The sequence below is a fragment of the Eptatretus burgeri genome, chromosome 9, assembly GCF_056783735.1.
Source record: "Eptatretus burgeri isolate ZD-2024b chromosome 9, Ebu_testis_v1, whole genome shotgun sequence".
Classification (NCBI taxonomy): Eukaryota; Metazoa; Chordata; class Myxini; order Myxiniformes; family Myxinidae; genus Eptatretus; species Eptatretus burgeri.
The window spans coordinates 54,063,433-54,085,489 of record NC_140969.1 but is presented as its reverse complement, the minus strand read 5'-3'; the positions used below and the strand labels follow the sequence as shown (position 1 = coordinate 54,085,489).

At 45.5% G+C, this 22,057-nt stretch overlaps 1 protein-coding gene across 2 annotated transcripts in view; it reads left to right on the top strand.

Moving 5' to 3' along the window:
• The window catches only part of UTP23 (UTP23 small subunit processome component), a 23,572-nt gene extending 2,049 nt beyond the window's left edge, over window positions 1–21,523 (top strand). For both annotated transcript variants that reach the window (XM_085895195.1, XM_085895194.1), the window contains exons 2-3: window positions 10,519–10,693; window positions 20,139–21,523. In XM_085895195.1, coding sequence (XP_085751321.1) covers window positions 10,519–10,693; window positions 20,139–20,531 — 568 coding nt within the window. In that variant the 3' untranslated portion in view covers window positions 20,532–21,523. The remainder of the gene's footprint in view (window positions 1–10,518; window positions 10,694–20,138) is intronic.
• The last annotated feature ends 534 nt before the right edge of the window (window positions 21,524–22,057 follow it).

Sequence of the window (22,057 nt, the reverse complement as noted above, 5' to 3'; positions counted from 1 at the left end):
GACAAGGGGGCCCCCTTTCCCACCCCCTACCAGACACTGTCCGCGAGGCCCGCGGAGTTGAGGCGCCACCGCCGCTTTGCGTCTCATCATCAGACGGGTAGGCCCGACACGGTCTCGGCCCCAGGCCCGTCTACCCCCCTCATCCTGGAGGGTGGCTCTTTTTCTTTTGCTTTGGGTATCTGTGTTGTCGGCGCCGTCTGTGAAGTAAAATTGTATAAGTGTTGCCGTGTGCTCGGTAGTCGGATAGCTCTGCATTGTGTTTCTCTTTTATATTTGCTTTTTGTGTAATATTGTGTTTCTTCTCCTTTTACATGTGCTTTTGGTGTAATTGTATATGTGTGCTTCCCGTTCATCGCGAAATAAATGTGAGTTATGTTGAACTGTTTTCCCGTTTCGCTTCGTCTTTTCTTTCATTGAATCTCCATCTTGCTTCACGTAAAGGGTTGGTAGTGGGCTGAATACGCCCGATAATTAATCGAACCGTCGAGGCCGACGATAACACCGCTCGGTTATCCCGATAGTACGGAACGGGTCGCTTAAAGTGGCCCGTGTCCGAAGTCGACCTGTGGCGAGGTGCGATCGCCCGATCTACCCTCCGTGTGGGTACTTAGATAGGTCGAATTTGGCGAGCAACCCTGTCCCACGCGGGGGGCCGATTGGCACGATCGTGGTGAGGCCGAAAGGTCCACCCGTGACTGGTTCCCGGCGTTAGTCCGAGAGGGTCACGACTGGATTGTCCGTCCGGTGGGCGACGTGCCGCGATTCGAGTTACGTGGCCGTTCGCACGCCGGCGGGCGCGAATCCGCAACACTGGTGTCAGGTCGTGCGATATAAACTCATCGCCCTCCTCGCGGCACTGGTATCGGAGAACGGGAAAACGGGCTCTCCTGTCTCCAATTAAATTCACGGGAATCGGCCCAGGGGTGAGAGAAGCGACCCCCGATTCCCTCCAAATTACGAGCGAGCTAAATTAACCCTTCACGAGAAATAAGATGGCGTCTCAAGGCGAGCGGGAGCCGGGGGTATTAGAAATGGATGTAGAATGTGTAGAATCCATGGCTCAGGACGAAATCCCCGTGCAGGAAATGTTGGTTGTACAGGAAAACGAACTCGCCCAACTGAACCGAGAGCCCGAAATAGGTGCGGCAGCGGCCGCGGTGTATGACACCTCCCCTCCCCCTCTCCACCAAAACCCCCCGATCCTTGCCGAAACGGCTCACCCAAGCGCACCCGACATGGCCCAGCTATGCGCCATGCTGGCGGCAATGACAACGAGGATGGATGAAATAAAAAGCATGAACGAAAAGATGGATACAAACACAAACGAAGTGAAAAACGAAATAAAAGGAATGAACGAAAAGATGGATGCGAATACACAGCAAAGGAACAAGCAAATGAACGGAATGAACAAGCAAATGAAGGAAGAAACTAAAAAGCTGCGGGGTGAGACGCAGAACATGGGCCGATGCCTGCAGGCGGGCATGAAGGCCGTTAGCAGGGAGCTTAAAATGGCGACTCCACGTGTAGGAGCGAACGAGCTGGAAGGGGGTGCAACGGCTGTCGGGCCCGCGGTGGAGGCGGGTGACAAAGTGATTCGGGGGGCGTGTTGGGCGAGGGTCGTGACGGAGAAAGTGACGGTGGCCGGGAAGGGAACGATAGAGGGAAGACTACACGATGAAGACGGGGTAAGTGACGCACACACACACACACGGAGGTAGTGGAGGATAATGAGGGTGAGCTGGTGGACTGGGTGGAGGCCCGGTGCGAGCAGCTGGATGGCCTCCTCCAGGAACGAGGGGAGGGAGTATGCCCCCTTGAGGCGAGTCACGACCAGGTGAGTTCGGTCGTGCTTTGCGAGGTTGAGAGGAGGAGTGCTGTGGACAGGTGCACGGAAAGCTTGGGGGGTATAGAGGCCCCGGAGACCCTTGTGGGGACACGAATCCCCAGTGTGGTTGTCCCTGTGTGTGTGGTGCAAGGTGTGAGTGCGTCCCCGTGTGTGGAAGCGACCCCGTGTGTGAGTGGTGTGGTGGCGAGTGTGCCGGAGTGTGTGCTTCCCAGCATGCCGTGTGTGGATGAGGCACCGTGTGTGAGTGAGGCCGTGTGTGTGGATGAAACGGCCAGTATGGATGAAACACCGCGGTTGAGTGCCCCCGCGTGTGTGAGTGAGGCACGGTGTGTGAATGAGGAACCGCGGGTGAGTGCCCCCGCATGTGTGAGTGGTGTGGTTTGTGTGAGGGAAATGGCACGAGTGAGTGGAAGGCCGCGAGTGAGGGGAGCCACGTGTGCAAGGGTAATGGCATGCGTGGGTGAACGGCCGAGTGCAAGGGAGACCGTGTGTGTGAGAGAGCGGTATGTAAGGGAGATGTCGGTGGGCATGTGTGAACATGCAGCCGCGTCTCCCGGTGTGAGTTTAATGGTGAGGTGTGTTAGCGTCGTAACACGCGGGAGTGCGTGTGTCGAATGGCGACGACGGCGACATGTGAGGAAAGAAAGCTGAGTAGCGGCTGTAGTTGTTTCGGGGACCGTGCCGGGTTCACCCAGCAGTGAGCACGAGGTCCGTGCTGTGCAACGCACGAGGCCCCCACGTGCTCGCTTGCGAGAGTGAAGTCCCGGTCCGGAAACGCACGCGGTGGATTTGCCGATCCCGCGGACGGACAAAGTTTAGGCAGGATTACGGATTTGGACCGGACGGGTTCTCCACGCGATCGTGTGTGTTAAGCTCCAACGGGCAAAGCACATGTGTTCGCGTGGGGAACCCCTCGAGACGTGGGGCTTGTGTTTTTTTATGCGCACGGTGACGCCATGGCTGCACGTGGGGTTGGAATCCGGCAGGAGGGGTATCCCTGCCGGATGGTACCGTCCAAGGAGGGACGAGGAACACGTGCAGCTGCATGACGTCACGGGCAGGTGCAAAGTGCGCGAGCTGTGAGTTGCCGCGCTGGTGCTGCGCATGTAAAAAAAAAAAAAAGCAAGCCTCACTTTCGGGTGCACAGGATTCCCGGGCAAGGGGTGGAAGACCCCCTTACCAGGGCACAGGATGGAAACTAGCTAGGGGGAAGGGTTAGCATAGCTAGACCGGCTCCATGGGGCAGGGGTAAGTCCTCATGGGGCCCGTGGAATGGATTAGTTAGAGGGATTGTAGCCAGATGTAGGTTGGGTAAATGGATTTATGGGATTGTTTGAGGACGGTGACAGACTGTGGATGTGTAGCGGGGACGTAGTTTAGCTACGTAGTGTTAAAAGGAACGTGCTTTAGTGTAAGGGATGACGTGGGAGCACGAGTTAGTTAGGGGATGTAGTTCGGAGGATGGCAGAGTCCAGCGGTGAGTGTGTTGAAGAGTTGGTGAGTGAAGTGGAAGCATGTGCTTGGTGAGTGAGTGAGGCCAGCGGGTCTGTGTGAGTGGAGCGAATGGGGAATGCATGGTGCGATGAGTGATTGGGGGGAGGAGTGACTCCCGCCCAAGGGACCCCGGGGTCAGTGTAGAGTGAGTTAGGGGGTTAGTCAAATTTACAAAATGGAGGTCGTTTTGTTGTTGGTGTGAATGTAGGCTCGAAACCCATTTGGAGGGGTGCAGGAGCCCTGTTGACGGGCTGGGAGCGTGGCTGCGAAAAGTGAGTATCGCTGAGTGGGTACCCCGGGCACCAGGCTAGTCGGCCGTAGTAGGCCAAGGGCCCATGGGGGGCCGGGATAGCGTAGTGGGCACGGGTGCGCCTGCTTGGTGCGGGGGCCCGGGGCGCTATTAGCCGCGTGGGCAGTGTTGTGGGCACGGGTGACCCTCGGAAAGGGGCCCGGGAAGCCAGCCTGCCACGTGTGCGTTTCAGGGGAGGTGCCATGGGGGGCACTCCCCGGTGTTCGGGAGCTGGTAGGCTCGGAGGCAGTGTAGTGCCCGGGGGTGCCATCGTCGGAGAATCGGCAGAGGGTCGTGCCTGCCAAAGGGAGCCACGTGTCCCAGCCATGAGAAAGTGTGAGGGCACAGAGAGAAAATTGGGGGGCGAGGCCCGAAATTGTGAGGACACCAACACAGGCGACGGGAATCTGGGTTTATAGAACCAATAGTTTAAGCGCGAGGCGCTTGTTGAAAGCTCCGGGGTAGTTTAACAGTTAAATGGTTAGGGTAGATAGGAAGTGTACCCCTCCGCACCATCCATCCCCTCGCTCTCGTTGTGGGCCGCTGGACCCACTTTGGTTATAGATCGCCGAACTCTGGGGAGGCCATTCTGAGGCTTGAGTTGGGCCTCGACACAGGACGCTAGCTCTCCCTTGTTCCCCTCCGGGAAAGGAACGTAGGGGTTGGGAGTAGGCTAGGTGACAGGATAGGTTAGCCGAACAAGGACAGTACAGGGGGTTAGGGGACGATTTATAGTGGGGAAGTAAAAATAAAAAAATAAGTTGGGGCTAAATTGGGGTTTGACAAATTAAGGGAGTGGGTATGTACAGTGACAGGCAAAGGCGATAGGTGGGAGGGAGACAGGTAGGTAGGTCTGAGCCCGCCTTCCGAGTGGCCAGCACCACCGCACTCCCTCCACCAACCTCCACTGAACGGCAAAGGCTGGCCAGCTTCATCTGCTGGCTGCGTCGCTGCAAGGCAGAGGCCGGCCAACTTCATCGGCAGCTGTTGTGTTGCTGCAAGGCCTGTGCCGGCCCACTTCATCTGCCCGCTGGCTGTTTTTCTTCAAGGCCTGTGCCGGCCAGTTCGTCTGCCGGCTGTGTTTGCCTGCAGCGGCCTTCTTCCGCGGGCTGTGTTTGCCTGCTGCCTTTGCCATGCCATGCCCACTGCCCCTGTTCACCACGCCCGTTCAATTTTGCTTTGCCCCCCCCCCCTGTTCATTTCCATGTGCACCAGGATCAAGGCAACAGTTTGCAAGCGGCGAGAACTGCCCTGTTGGCAGCTACAACACGGGCCTGCAGTGGCGGCCCGTGCACCGTGTTTGCGTTCAGTTCAAACCATTCATCCATCCATTCGTTGTGCTCATTCCGTGTGCCACTTGAGCTGGCACGGAGACTGCGTTTGTGCAGCCCATGCACCGTTGTGGTTCACTGCGTTCAGTTCAAACCATTCATCCATCCATTCGTTGTGTTCATTGCGTGTGCCACTTGAGCTGGCACGGAGACTACGTTTGTGCAGCCCATGCACCGTTGTGGTTCACTGCGTTCAGTTCAAAAGGGAAGGCCTTGGACTGCGTGTGAACAGCCGGCCACGTTCCCTGTCACCTGCATTGTTTGAGCCAGAGACTGCATGCGAGCAGCCTGGCTCCCTGCTAACTGCTTTCTTTTTGCAGAGTTCAGTGATCCTGGGCCATGGTTTAGTGTAAAATTTGTAAGTTAAGCTAAGATGTACTGTAAATATGAGTGCGCCCCCGGCATGTCTGTCCTAGCGCCGGCAATTTTATTTAAGTCGTCGGTGTGAGTGAGTTTGTTTCGGTAGTTACTCAGCCCTCAGGTTATTTATTTTGGGGACACGAATACCATGAATGTCGCACTCAGGGATCCGTAGGTAAAATGTACTAGGGGAAAACTGCACATGATGGCACACGAAAATTTGACAACTCGGGACGAGTCTGTAAAAAGGGGAGGGGGTAGTGTTGTGGTTGACGAAATTCACAAACCACCATTCAGGTCCCTTAGGTGAGATATCTCTGTAAGTATATGTGTAGTTAGGCCCAAACCCGTTGTTTAGAGGGAATAAATGTCATTCATGCGGGCTGCGACCCTTTTAGATAGCCGTTTTTCTTTTACTATCTTTATTTTGGACCAGCCGCCATTACTACCACCACCAACCACGTCTCAACAGCCATCGCACAACAACCACCAACCACAACGCCGCTTCACAACAACAGCCACGACCTTTACCGTCACAACTCGCCACCATCGCATCACCACCATTCTTGCGCCACTTGTGGGCACCGATACTGGACTCGTGCAGGGCGCGCACCGAACAGCGTGTTCAGAAACATCACAGACTTTCCGAGAAAAACGGATCAAAAACTACTCACGCCCACTTCTGTTCCGTCCTATCGGAGAGCGTGGGGCGATTTGGCCCCGCCTCCAGGGCGTTGGAGTGAGGTCGCTATATGCAAATTCATGGATCAAAAAGCATTCACGCCCACTTTTCCTCGGTCCAATGGGGAGCCAGTTGGAGGTGAAGGGTCGGAGGTGAAGGGTCGGAGGTGGGGGAGCGAAGCCACGGGGGATATAAACGGCCACGCTCGCCAAACAGTTCAGTTCGGAGGGGAGAAGTCAAGAGTTCGCAGTTGGCAGTTCGAGTTCGAGTTCGCGGTTGGGAGTTGTCGGTGGAGCTGGGAAGAAGAGGACGGAGCTGTGGAGAGGTGGCGGCGGCGAAGGCGATCGAGGGGGTGCTCGCGTCGGAGTCGGGGAGCGGCGGAGGGAGAGGCCGGCGGCGCGACCGAGGTCGAGGTGGAGACGCTCGGCGCGGGACCCGAGACAGGGTGATATCCTCCTCCCCCCCGAGCATCAACAACCCCCTCCTGTTTCCCCCCGCGCTGAGATAGTGCGACAAGGGGGCCCCCTTTCCCACCCCCTACCAGACACTGTCCGCGAGGCCCGCGGAGTTGAGGCACCAACGCCGCTTTGCGTCTCATCATCAGACGGGTAGGCCCGACACGGTCTCGGCCCCAGGCCCGTCTACCCCCCTCATCCTGGAGGGTGGCTCTTTTTCTTTTGCTTTGGGTATCTGTGTTGTCGGCGCCGTCTGTGAAGTAAAATTGTATAAGTGTTGCCGTGTGCTCGGTAGTCGGATAGCTCTGCATTGTGTTTCTCTTTTATATTTGCTTTTTGTGTAATATTGTGTTTCTTCTCCTTTTACATGTGCTTTTGGTGTAATTGTATATGTGTGCTTCCCGTTCATCGCGAAATAAATGTGAGTTATGTTGAACTGTTTTCCCGTTTCGCTTCGTCTTTTCTTTCATTGAATCTCCATCTTGCTTCACGTAAAGGGTTGGTAGTGGGCTGAATACGCCCGATAATTAATCGAACCGTCGAGGCCGACGATAACACCGCTCGGTTATCCCGATAGTACGGAACGGGTCGCTTAAAGTGGCCCGTGTCCGAAGTCGACCTGCGGCGAGGTGCGATCGCCCGGTCTACCCTCCGTGTGGGTACTTAGGTAGGTCGAATTTGGCGAGCATCCCTATCCCACGCGGGGGGCCGATTGGCACGATCGTGGTGAGGCCGAAAGGTCCACCCGTGACTGGTTCCCGGCGTTAGTCCGAGAGGGTCACGACTGGATTGTCCGTCCGGTGGGCGACGTGCCGTGATTCGAGTTACGTGGCCGTTCGCACGCCGGCGGGCGCGAATCCGCAACAATATATATATATATATATATATATATATATATATATATATATATATATATATATATATATATATATATATATATATATATATATATATATATATATATATATATATATATATATATACACATAGGTCACCTTGGACTTGGAGAGAATTAAACAAAAAGTCCAGAAGTGGGACAAAGGAATACAGGATAGCACAGGTTATCGGTTTAACAATTAAAAAGTGATTATAGTGCACAAAAAGTACATGACTGATGTCAGTGAAACAAACAGCAAAGGTTTCTTGTGAAAAAAAAAAGGAATATTTCCCCCATCACCCTCATGTCCCTTCCAATCCTCGTCTTCGCTTTCTCAAAATATAGTTGAACCTACGGACCAAGCAAGTGCCTACCATGTTCATTTTCTTGCATCATTTTCCCCACTCGTTTTATATCCTTGACCCTGACATTTCCAGCTGAGGGCACAAGCTGTTCAGAACTTGGTGTGCGAGCAACACATTTGCTGTAACTGAGATTGCATGAAATATCATCGAACAGTTTATTGGTTTGTGTCAGTTTCCTGGACACAGAGGTCCTCGAAGAGTCGTCTTCGTTCATGGAAAAACCTCATTCAAGAACACCAGTCGATTCTCCTTCTTTTATGTTATTTTGTGCATTTAATGGAGGAATACCTGGGCCAGGCGTTCAAGAAGGTCAAGCTTGTCCCGATGCACAATGGCAAAAGTATCCTCAACCATACAGTATCTGTTCCAATATTGTGGAGATTGACAATGAATATTTAGAATCTAGATCGTATAGGAGTTGTTGCACGAAAACAAACCCACAAATGTATAAATACATTCATTGAAAGTCTGCTCTTTAACTCTGCCACCGAAGATAGGTGGAGGTTGTTTTTACCCCTGTCTGCCTGTCTGCCTGTCTGTCTGTCTGTCTGTCTGTCTGTGTGTTTGTTTGTGAGATGGATATCTCAAAAAGTTGTTGACGGATTCGTATGGAATTTTGTTTATAGGTTGGGTGTGTGACAAGGACGAGTTGATTAGATTTTGGTTCAGGTCTGGAGATCCAGGTCCAGCCTATTGGTGGGATACAAAATGTGAACTGTTCAGCCATGCGCTCTACCGAGTGCCGTTCTCGTCTGTCGATGCATTCTTCATCCTTCTTCAGCTGCACTTGTGTCTTGGAGGTGGTCAGGCATTATTCGTCAGAGGTTAGTGTCGCACACTGCCTTTGCCAAGTGCGTTTGCAGTTTTCTGATTCCCACGTTACTCATACACGTTGGGTACAAGTGGTTCAGCGTGCAGCAATGCAGCATCCTATTTGGCTCTTTTATAAATGGCCAATCAATTTCAGGGAGAGTCTGTTAACACTGTCTTGTAGTAGAAGAAATGACCCTGTGATAGTTACTGAAAAGTCTGAAGAGCGCTTTCTCAGTGGCTTGTCCTTGCACTCGTATTTTCACCAAGTTATAGCTCGATCACCGATTTCCAAAAGACAGTCCAGCCTGACATTTTGTGAACATATTTCATTTGTTGATGAGTTGTTTTAGTTGCAGTATAACTCAGCGATACCAGATATTTAAAAAGAACATAGTATGGAAATATTGGTGACATTCACACTTCATTTCTTGAAAAATGTCAGATAACTTCGATTGCAACGTATGCATTCATGGCAGTGGAAAAATAAGTTTTCCATTGCGTACCAAAGTGGTTCAGAAGAAATGTGACATTTCATCGCAGATGTTGACTTTCAGTTCAAGTAATGTTTTGGACTATTCACGTTGACCATGAACTTTAAGTAGCCCCATACCAAAAAAAAAAAAAAATCTGGAGATGTAATCTCGCATGATTGGGTTGGCCATGGAATGTCCCCAAACCTTGAAACAACATGATCTAGAAATGTCTCTTGCAACAGCTGCCTTGTTGCATTGCTTGTGTGGCAAGTTGCACCATGCTGTTGAAAGAAAATGTCACTGAAGTCTGGGTTGCGGCGATGTAATTCAGGAATAAAAAATTATCTTCGCCATTCACGGTCACAGATCCCCCCCCCCTGCTCATTCTCAAACAAATAAGGGCCTATTATCCAAGATTTTGAGATAGCACAACACAGTGTCACTTTCTGGCTGTGTAGAGGTTTTTCGTGGATTTTGTGACTATTTGTGTTACTTCAAATTCGAAAGTTTTGTTTGATGACATTGTAACATTGATACATGATACATGAAAATGTGCTTTATCAGACATTGAGTTTTTCGCCGAGATTTTTGTTACCGAGCAAAGGGCCTAAGATAGTGTTACACATTACCAGTCAACTTTGATTGGTTTCAACTGCTGTGACACTTTGATTTTGTTGGGAAGTTTACTTCTTCACAACTGTTCACAAAGTTTCCCTGTTAATGCCTCGCTATTGAGATTTCCTTCTTGCCAACTTGTATGGGCTCTGTCGGACTGCTTCTGTCACTCTTTCAATTATTTCTTCAGGTCTCACTGAATTCCTTCACCCTGACCTTTTTACATCTGCTACACTGCCAGTTCTCCTGTGTGCTTTAATACAGCGCAATGTTGAATTCTGTGTGGGACATGTTCACAAACCAAAGTTTTCCCAAAACTGTCTTTGAGCAATTGTAATCGAGTAGTGATTGGCAAAATAAAACTTCACAATGGCGGTTCTGTGTTCAATGCTCCATTCGTCCATTTTAGGTTTTGATAATTGGGTTCAATTTTTCAAAGCTTTATCCTTCACATCACCTGAAAAAAAAAAAAAAACACGAAACCAGATATTTATTACAAAGAGTTGTTCATGATTAAAATGTTTTAATGAATCAATTTTCAGCCTGTATAGTTGCTCCAGTTCACGAGGTGGTGTTTTTATTTCTTGCCACCAGAGAAAGCCAATAGCAACCTTTGCACCGTCCAAGTGCCCGAATGAATTATTTCATGTCACACAACTGTGTTGATGAAGTTCTTGTGCTTTTTGGGAAATTTCAGATCAGCTTTTTACTAAAAGTTTACATTTGTTTCGTCATTGATAAATTAGAATTAAGCAATCTGAAGCATTTTCCTCTTGCATTTTATCTTTGTTGCTTGAGTTGCGAGCCCAGCTTAATATGACTTTGCAAAATTGCCAGCACGCAATGCATATGAATGTGATGGTTTTATTTGCCAATGTGTTTTGACTATCAATGGTCCCTCTGATTGTGACCTCACAGGTGTGTCATTCATGAGCTAAGTTTGCTCGAAAAGGAGCTTGGCAATGCTCGGATCATTGCACAGCGTTTCCAGAGACGGCACTGTGCTCACAGGCATAATCCCGTGAGTGCTACCGAGTGCTTGCTGAGCCTTGTCCAAGAGAAGAATTGGCAGCATTACTTCTTGGCTACACAGGTAATGCCGTGCAACTTATGTATATTTTCATCACAGAATTGATGCAGCCTTAAAAAAATGGCCCATTTTACACTGTCGGTGGTCTTCCATAAATGGGCTTCATGAAATCTCGAATATATAAAGCTCTTCCTAACCACAGACTCACCCACTCACCAATATCAATGTTTAGCATTGATCTTCTCGGTCAGGAAGAAAGCTGAAATTTTGTATAACTGATTTGGCTTAGGCGATTCTAAAAAATTGTTAATCGATTCTGATTCTGAAAGGAATCTATCCTGTGGGGAAGGAGGGGGGAGCTTACCAGAAGTGACTGTTGAGCAGGCTTGTGTGAGCCTGAATCGGTGCTGCTGGATGGCTGTTTCCGATTTGCCAATGAAGGTGACTGATCTCGGTCACGTTTCGCATGAATTTCCATTCCACCACCATGACTTAGATGGAATGACTTCAAATGCTTATGCATCACAGAGGTACTCGACATGTAAGACAACCTCTTGCTGCAGAGCATGCATCAAACTTGCTTCAGATATAAAATCTCTCTTGGTTTTTACACATTCTTTTCAAATTCAAAGAAGCTCCAGATCATGTTCGATGATGTACCAGCTTTTCGAAGCAGATTTTTCTTTCCGAGGAGGTCCTCCATGTCCATTCCTAGTTTTGCCGCACAGAGAAAAATCTAATGCCATCGTCTGTCTCTGTCTCACCCTGAAATACTGAAATGCTCCTGGGAGAGAAAAAAAGAAGTAAAAGCTGCTTCAAATTAATCCAAACCTCTGCTAAAATTATAAAAAAAAATTTCAATTAGATTTTTTTTTTTAATTGAACCCAGTTTACCCAGGTGGTGTTTAAGGCCATAAGATCGTTCCTCTATTGCTCCAGACTTTTTTTATATGCTGCAATATCTTTGCTGTTAAGAAATATGATGATTTTAGAATGTCACAATACTCTACACAGATATAATAGGCTAATGCTGTCTGTCGGATCCCAGAAGGAGAATTCCGACATATGCACACAGTTTGTGAGTACATGTCTGCTTATTTTATTCACAACTTGAACGAACTAGATGCAAATAAATGAACTTGTCTTTGTCTATTTTGTAAAGAATGACAGGAGAAGCTTTTGAAATAATTTGCTGAACCAACGAACGGCTTCTTGATGGACGAAGTGAGACGAGACATAGTAGGAATCGACTCGGGAGACTTGGAACTGTTACAGGCGAGCAATTGGCTTTGCCGAATTTAGGGTTTGATTCCCGGTTCCGATGGAGGGAATCTATTCCAACCAGGTAATAGATTATTTTTCCCAAGCCTAATACTGACGCACCACGAAGCCAGTATCCCAGAGGAAAAAAAATCATAAAATAGTCAAAAAATTCCCTTAAATGAAAGTATCCATGCAGAAAAGTCAGCTGATGCAGATTATTTGCTCACTGTGGGTCGCATGACCCAAGACACTGCAGCTGACACTGGAACGAGTTGCGAGGCAATGGTAACAAGTGCCTCTTCTGCCTCTTATTTTATAACTTTTGCCGTATTTACATTAAATATTACTTTTGCTATAAACCTTGAAATATAAAGCTCATTATATTCACTGATTCTTGATTCACTTGAGTTATTTAGCTGTTTGCAGAATGCAAGCACAATGTGCTTTTTAAACGGTCAAAGGAGACCAGACCTTATACATTAGAAAGGAAGCAATTCCAAGTGGTTCCTCTGTTTCTGATCTATGATGTGCTTTTGTATTGAAGTGTTTTGAATCTTGATAATTAATATGTAGTTGTAGTAATTATTCATTATTTACATCAATGATATAGATAATGGGATAAAGAGTAAGCTTTCCAAAATTGCAGATGACACAAAGCTTGGAGGTCAGGTGGACAACAGAAGGTGTGATGATCAGATTCAGGGAAGTTTTGATACATGCATAGATTGGGCAAAAGGTTGACAGATGGAATTTAACCTGAACAAGTGTAAAGTGTTGGGGATGGGAAAGAACAATGAAAATAGAGATTACAGGATGCAAGGGGTAATTTTGGAGCGTGTCACCCAGGAGAAGGATCTGGGTGTGGTAATAGATACAGGAGGTAAGCAGGCAGAACAATGCCAGGCAGCTATAGGTGGAGCAAATAGGGTTTTAGGCTGTATTTGGAGGGGGATCAATTATAAATCAAAAGAGGTGGTGTTAACATTGTAGAGGAATTTAGTGAGGACCACATAGAGAATATTGTGTGCAGTTTTGGTCACCACAATTCAGGAAGGAAAGATGCCATCGAGAGGGTTCAGCGCAAGGCTACACGATTGATTCCGGGCCAAGCTGGACAACTATGAGGAGCGGCTGAAGGAGACGGGTCTTTATACACTAGAAAGGAGATGTTTAAGATAGTGAAAGATAGAGATAAAATAAGTGCTGATTAATTTTATTCAATAGAGTCGACAGTGATAGGACCAGGGGCCATAGCCTGAGAATAAATAAGAGAAGAGTTGACACGGTAACAAGGCAGGGGACTTTACTCAGAGTAGTTAATGCTTGGAATGGCCTCCCTGGAATGATTGTGGCAGCAGAAACAGCAGATAAGTTTAAATTTGAATTTGATAGGTACCTGGAAGTTATGGAGGTAGAGGGATATAAGGATGTTCACAGGACTTTTAGGTAGTTTGGGCAGTGATGGGTGATTGTGTGCATGTGTACGGAGTTCTGTTGGTAGCGGTCTTGTCAAGGGGTGTTGTGTGGTTGATGTATGTTTTTAACCAAGCCCATGGGGAAGAAGAAAAAGAATAAAAAATACAAAAACTGCAGAAACTTTAAAATAAACAAATTAATAAACAAATAAATTAATTTTTAAAAAAATTGGGGGGGGGGGCATTTTCTCCCTTGGATCTCGTGTTGATAAATTAGTATAGTGTTCGCACAGGCATGATGGCCTAAATGGCCTCCACCTGTGTCTGATTTCCTTGTATAATTAGCAATTTGTTCATGAGTAATGCGAGCTCACGATAAATATAGCATATTTAATTACATTGCATTTTGGGCCGCTTTCCTTTTTTTGGACATTGTTTGATTCAGTGAATTATGAATATTCAACATTTTTAGCTTGTCTTTTGCCTTGCATATCATTACAACTTGGTGCTCTTGAATATAAAGCTCTGGAACAAACCACTTCTTCAAATATATAAAGTTTATGCACGTAGAATATCCCTGAGAAGTTGCTTGCTGTGTGCAAGCATGCCCCATTTGGTAGCTTTATAAACCCCTGTTTCCAATAACTTTATTTGGGATAATTAAAGCAATTAAATTGCTTGGAATGCCAAGGAAAGGTTAATCGTCATTTTAATCTCTCAATTCCCCTCAACCGCATTGTCATTTTCTTCACTTAGCACCTTGAGATGTAAGACAGAGCCTCGGTGAATGTAGATTGTGCTAGGTATGAGAATGGATGATCTATGTTAAAAAAAATACAAGTATATCAGCATGTGGACTCGCACGCACGCACACACCACAATAGCCTCCTCCGTCCCTTTGGAAATTGGCGAGGCTAACCAGTGCCTGTGAAGGCGAAAGTCTGTCTGCGTTGGCGGAAAAAGAAACAATGGATTTATCAATAAAAACTAACAACAAAAAAATGATAAGTATGCTAATCACCATTGGAAACGAGGTATGGATGATATTTCAAATGCTTGCCCTTTATCAGAGCAAAATGTAAAAGGCTCGTTTTCAATACTCCAACTTTTAGTTGATAAAATTAATTGTTTCCAATTTCAATTCCCAATATGAATCCATGCAATAAATCTGTCATGTTGACAAAATTATTCGAATAATAATTAAATGCATACAATCCAATAACCACTTGATTAAATAACATCATTCTCCTGTAGCACATTAATGAATGGTGCTTTGCATGCAGGTTATGTAATGCATGCAAACTCTTGGCACGGGATAACTGATGGGTCAAATCATTTAAGCAGATATATTGAGGTTTTTTTTTTCTCTAAAATTTACAGGGTTTTTGTTCGCCAGTCTATTGCTATGATAAAGGCCTCATCCAGCATAGGGGGGCAACTTTCTTTCGCACAGCCTTTTTACCGCCTTCAAAAATGCCGATCATTTCAAAAGTTTCTGATGGTTTAATTATCGCATGTTTTCTACCAAGCAGTTATACAAATACATATTCAGAAATTGTCAAATATGTTTGTTTATTGATTTACTCTGTTTACCACACTATGGGTGGGTATGGAATGTGAATTTGAAGTAGAGTTCAACATCATGGCTGAAAGCAAATAATGTATTGCACGTATGTGATAATGTCAATGAACCACGTGATACTATTAACTTAACTTAATAGTTGTACAACATCGTTGATAGATGTACTCGTGTCTTGCTAAGGATTGGAGTGGAGCTTGCATCAAGCAAGCAAGCAAACTCAGTTTTACCTTTATTATAAAAGTGAATTTGTTTGTTGGTATATTTATATATGCTTCAAAAATTACTGAACCAAATCCAACCAAATTTTGCATCTTGCTTGAGGGGACCCCAAGTATGGTTTCTGCCTGGGTAGTATATCTGGGGAGAGGGTTCAAGGTGGGGGAGATACCCCCATTTCTCTCTTTGTAAATCTGTTGTATCGCACCCCGTTGATAGCCGGTATTACAAATCGTATTCTTCTTATTTAAATAAAGTTACAACAACAATGTTGAAACCTGAGTGACTAATTTCAAATTTTAATTATGTTTAATTTCACTCATTTTAAGCAGAGATTTTAAACCAAATAATCCAACACTGAGCTTCTCAGTGAAGCAGAAGTGATTTTTGCTCATGCTTTTTACAGATATAAGCAGCAAGGATGGTTACGAAGCTGATGTTAGCTCTATCAATTAGAACAGTAATTCAATGGTCAAATATTTGCTGATAATGATGTGTTATTATTTTAAACAGCACATATGCAGATAAGTTATGTAACTAATCATTCTGAGTGTGCCTGGTGTTTTCTTAATGGTTAGGGTGGTGGGCTTGTGATCCTGGAGTCCTGAGTTCAAATCCTGCTTCGCTGTTGAATTAATAACAGGTGGGGTTGGTTTGGCCTGTCATCCTTCCAAGGTCAGCAAAATGCGTACCACCTTGCTGAGATGATTGAGCCATTTGAGTATTCTGTGTCGGAGTTGCGACCCATCCAGGGTTGTACCCAATCGCCCAGGAGACTGCTTCGGCAGCACCGACACTCTGCAGTGTATGGTCCCATTGGATGAATGGATTCTGAGGGATGAAAAACTGATCGAGTTTTAACAACATAACGATATGCATTATTTTCAGTGATGGTGAAATCTGAGTGAGAATGATACGCAATTTTCAAAATGTTTCATTTCACTCAATTTAAAGCTGAGGTTAAAACAAAGCAAACAAATCAAACGGAGCTTTGCAGCAAACTGGAAGTTTTTTTTTTTTTTTTTTTTTTTTTGTCAACCGCCATAAAAAGCAGCAAGGTTGGCTGATGAAGATAGGTGGTAGGATGGCCTTGAGGAATGTTAAGCTCACCTTTAAGATGTCTTTCTTAGATTGAATCTTGGCTCAGCTATAAACTGTCATCTCAGTGATGCACATACAGACGAGGCATAAATGTGTGTGCTCCACCTCTTTTAAATGCTGAGCATCAAACAAGGAAGCAGCATGTATAATTTTAAAAGGTTGGTATGACTCGGCTGAGGTTCACACTGACCTCCTGGACTCGGAGCAGATGCTCTGATCATTACTCCACTGAAGCCTTGGAACATTAATTTACTGATTTTATTTATTTATTTATTATTTTGTTTTATTATTATTATGTATATTTATTTATTTTATAGGGAAATTTTCTCTGAGCAAGGCCTGCACCAAGCTGGTATAGTCTCATCCAGCTGGTAACGTGCAATGGCTGCTGAAATTGGTCCAAAGGAAGATGACTGTTTTAAAAGGTGATCTGTATAACAAAGAATGGTAGCTGGGAAGATGCTACATCTCATCAAGCAACAGAAACTTATTGTAAGAAGAAGTTGGTGAACGAAGGTGATGTTAGCTGACTAAGCAGGTGCAAGATATCCTTGGGAAAATGATAGGGTGTAGAGAGCAGAATGTTTGTGAAGTACAACATGTCTTATGATGAAATCCATTAACGAAGCGACGGATAAAAATGCCAAGTTTTTACATGGCCTTTTTATTATATACGAGCAAATCCCACCTGTCACTTCGCTGATGAGAATACTAAGGGGGTGGGCAGAGAGGAGTGTGAGAGAGAGAGAGAAGAAAGGAGGGGGGAGTGGGGAGTTGAAGGGGTGTTCTGAATTTGCATTTGGTGGTGAGACTTGGGGGGGGGATTCGCCTTCAATTTCGGGGGGTGTTCGCCTTCAATTTTGGGGGGGGGATTCGCCTTCAATTTCGGGGCAAAAGGTTCTGTAATTCAAGGGGGTTCGCCTTCAATTTCGGGGGGGGGATTCGCCTTCAATTTCAGGGGGGGATTCGCCTTCAATTTCAGGGGGGGGTTCGCCTTCAATTTCGGGGGGGGGGGTGGATTCGCCATAAATTTCGGAGGGGGCATCGAGGGGAAGCGAAGCGCAGGGGATGGTCCCGTCTGCCAGCATTAGTTCAGGATTGAAGGAAATAGTCATGGCCATAAATATTGGCACCCTTGCACTTTTTTCAAATAATCCACCATTTCTTTCCGAAAAAATGTTAAAATTAAAAAATCTTTTGATATCCACATATGTATTTCTCAGATTTGCAGTGGAACAAAACAAAAAAAACTGGAAAAAAGAGACAATCTTTATTTATTCCACACAGAAATCCTAAAATGGCCCGGACAATATTTTTGGCACCTTTTGGAAGTTAGAAATAATTAGATTTAAAGCAGGTGATTCTCCTTCACTTTGGAATTGAACTCTCACTTGTGGTGAGTTGCAGGTGCCTGCAATATATAAATCGCTCATTCAACCAGTTTTATTCGAGAAAAGGAGTCATTCTGCTGTTTCGTGTCACTGTGTGGATCGCGATGAGCAGCATGGAGAAAAGACATAAAACCAGAGAATTGTCTGAGGAGGTCAGACACGATTGTAGCCAAGCATGGACAATCTCAAGGCCACAAATCCATCTCCAGAGACCTTGATTTTCATGTGTCCACCTTACACAATGTTATCAGGAAGTTTAAGGCCCATGGCACTGTAGCCATGGCTGCAAGAGAGTACTTGATCAAAGATTACAGCGAAGGATTGTTCGAATGGTGGAGAAAGCACCTCGATCAACTGCCAAACAGATTCAAGCTGACCTTCAGACACAAGGTACAACAATTTCAACTCTCACCGTCCGTCACCAACACAATGAAATGGTGTCCGATGGTAGGAGACCCAAGAGGATCCCACTGCTGAGCGAGAGATATAAGAAAGCTCGACTGGAGTTTGCCAAAACAACCTGAACAAGCCAAAATCCTTCTGGGAGAATGTCCTGTGGACAGATGAGACCAATTTCAAGCTTTTTGGTAAAGCACATCATCTCCATGTTTACAGAAAACAAAATGAAGCCTTCGAAGAAAAGAACACCTTCCCTTCAGTCAAACATGGAGGAGGTTCAGTGATGTTTTGGGGTTTCTGTGCTGCTTCTGGCACTAGGTGCCTTGAATGTGTGTATGGCATCATGAAATCAGGAGATTACCAAAGTATGTTGGAGCGCAATGTTCAACCCAGTGTCAGAAAGCTCGAACTCCGTCACTGATCATGGGTCTTGCAGCAGGACAATGACCCCAAACACTTCAAAAAACACCCAGGAATGGTTCAAGATAAAATCCTGGACTGTTCTGAAGTAGCCAGCAATCAGTCCAGATCTAAATCCCATTGAACACTTGTTGGGAGAAGGCATCCTTCAAATATGGGGGAACTTGAGCAGTTTGCACAAGAAGAGTGGGCCAAACTGCCAGTAGAGAGATGTAGGAAGCTCATTCATGGCTATAGGAAGCGCTTGACTGCAATTATTTTGTCCAAAGGCTGTGCTAGCAAATGTTAAGTTGAGGGTGTCAATAATTTTGTCAATGCCATTTATTTTTATTTTCTGATTTGTTGGGATATATTAAGTTCTGAATCAAAAACAAAGGTTCTGTAATATTAACAGTGAAATAAAGTATTGTGGAGACAAAATACTTTTGTGAATTTCAACTTATTTTTCAAGAAAATTGTGAGTAATTTGAAAAAAGTGCAAGATTGCCAATATTTTTGGCCACGACTGGAGGGTATGTTAAAACAGCATGTTCAAACGGAATAGCAAAACGACCCGTCACTTTGAAACAGCACGTCACGTTTTTAAAGGGATTACAACATGGGCTTCCCTTGAGGTGTGAGACTCAAACTGCAGCTGTCTCCCTGTTTCCTCGCTCTGGAACTGTATCTCTCCCAGTGTGCCAAAGAATCCGTGAACCGGACAACCGAACACCCATCCAGTAGCCGGACCTGCCGCCAAGCTCAACTTCACAGTCCAAACTGCAAAACCTGGCTCGGGCCAAGAGACCTCAGAGCCCATCTCACCTTAGCTGCGATGCTTATGAACGCCTGGTGACGCCAGTGTTTTGTGCCTTTTTTTTTTTTTTAATTGCAGCACACATTTTACAACCAAAATGCAATAAGCCCCAGAATCTCTCAACCCGAGCCAAATCCCAAAATTCAAACTGCAGAATCGAACCCAGCAGCAGGCCAGGACCACCACAAAAGTGCCCACCCACCCAACCCGCACACTCCCCGACACTCCGTGGCCAAAACGCAACACAACCACCACAGCACAACATAACCTCCAAACCACAACATAACCACCTGTGTGAACTTATCACAACCACCCATTGTTTATCACTTCAGCAGAATTTGAGCACTCTGATGCATCGATGCTTCTGATTGATGCATATTAATGACAGCTGATACTTCAAACTTTATAATTGTTTGTGAGTCATGAGGGCTTCAATCCACAGCAATGAATGTTTTCTCATCTTTGGCTGTAAAAACGCTTTTTGAGTAACTGACCTGAAATGTCTCAAAAGACTGCATGATGAATAATGTCCAAACAGCATTTGGTTTTGGAGCACATTGTAAAGTTGTGACTGTCCAATTAGGATATAACAGTCATGTGTGGAGCCGTGTACACTTGCACATCTAAAAATGGCACAATTTTAACCCTTTCACACCACTTCTTCCCCCATCCATCATACATTCTCCTTCCCTCAATGTTATTACAGATCTAATGGATGAGAAAGCTGAAAAAAATGAACTGAAATGTTGCAAGTCATTTTCGACCCCAAGTTCCAGTTCAAGGATTAATCTATGAGAAATTTGCCCCATCATCAAATACAAAATTGACATGGCGATACATTTTGATCTTCGTTTGTTTTTGTACATTTTGATCTTCGTTTGTTTTTGTACATTTTGATACATGCCTTGTTTATCATCACATCCAGGATCCACAGCTGACAAGCCAAGTAAAGCGTCTGCCCTGTGTTCCACTCCTGTACATCATAAAGAACACTCCTGTTCTGGACAGGCCTTCCATAGCCTCAAAAAGGGCTGCAATAAGAGCACAGGCTGCCCAGCTCATCCCGAGACAGGAGAAATTGCACCTGAGGGAAATGAAAGCAAAGCTATTCCCGAAACCTAACCGACTTCGGCAGCCTCGACCATGCAAGGGACCTGCTGGGCCTAACCCACTGAGCTGCCTGAAGAAAAAGAAAAAGCACAGAGGACTTGATATACACACACATGTAGGGGTTGCAGCTCAAAGAGCAACGGTTGCCCAAGCAGCCAAGAAGAAGATGAAGAAGAAGAAGAAAAAGATAATAATTGATGGGCATTAATCAAATGTGTTGACCTTCTGTTATAAAGTGAGCAATGACTAATTTTTATAATCTCCTAATTGTGCCAATTCGCTATTATTCCTTTGTCATAGATTCTCTTCATTGATATTGCACCATACGGAGTTTACCCAATCGTTTGGGATGATTTAGGTTTTTGGAATTTACATTGAACTTGCCAAACATGGAAGGATAATGATAAACAGTTGTACATGGCAACAGAATGGTATCAAAAATAACTCAGGAAAATGCTCTTCAAAGTGCCACATGTGTCATATTTATTCATCACTATTGTGTGCTTCATCAATAGGCAGGGTATTTTAAACCAGAATACCAGCCCAAGGGTCTGTGTACAGGAAAACTATTTTAAATTATCTTCCACAAGCCGACATGTCTTACAATACAGCACCCCTTTTGGCACCATACCACAGCAGTTAATTATCCTCGGATCAACCTCAACACCATACATACAGCTTGGAGGTGAACATACTGCCTTGAGTTACCTTGTTGCCTTGAAGTTTATCACCAAGCTTAGAGAGACTGTTGAAGTAGATGCCTTCGAAGTGTTTGCTTGTGTTATAATCCAAAAATGGTGGAAAATGCACAACCTCCCCTCCGAGCCCCCCATTCTACTCTCCAAACTATACCTCTCTGTTTCTACACTCTTTTGTGTGGGGATAGAGGTGAACTTTTTGTCATTTCCCCCCCCCCCCCTTTCCCCTCTCTTTCTCACTTTAGCCGACTACCCCCTTTATATGTATACAGAATAAAAAAAAAAGTTGGCCCCTTAAAACTAACTTTATCATCGTCACCAGTTTTTTTTTTTTTTAAATCAGAAAATTGTAATTTTCTTCTCTATTTTTGATAGATGGTTGAGAGGGTTTTGTTCGTATGTCGTTTATATCAGTTTGTCTTTATTTTTAATCATCATCTATGTTTTGTAAATGATGAGTTGTACAATTATCGTCTGGATAACATGGCCGTGTCTATCGGAACTGGTATTCGCAGTTTGCCAATTATGAATGCTTGCTGAGATGAGGCTTATTTTGTATACAAGTGCTGAAACACAAAACAAAAAACACCATTGAAAGCAGGGAAACACCCCACCAGCAGGGTGGAGGGACACTTGAAGAAGAAAGAATGAGATCATGTGGAGGTTGAGGAAGAAATGGGATGAGCAAGCTCAAACAGCAAGAATAGGGCTGAAAGAAGAGGAAGGCAAAACTTGGGATGAAGCAGCAATGGAACAAAAAACTGGAATGGAGGGTGGAAGGACATGGGAGAAAACAATCACCTGTAAAGGAAGGGGTCAACATAGGGTGGGTTTGTAAGGGAAGAAATAATCATGAGTATGGATGAGGGATGATGTGAGGAGAAGAAAGTAAACAGCTATTTTGAAGCCCTGCCTAGGAAGAATGAGATTGACAGATTAAGGAAGTTTGTTCCACAGGTGAGAGCAAAGAACATGTGATGGAAGTGAGGGACAAAGCAAGGAAAGGGCAGAAGGAGCAAGATCGGAAAGGAGGCGG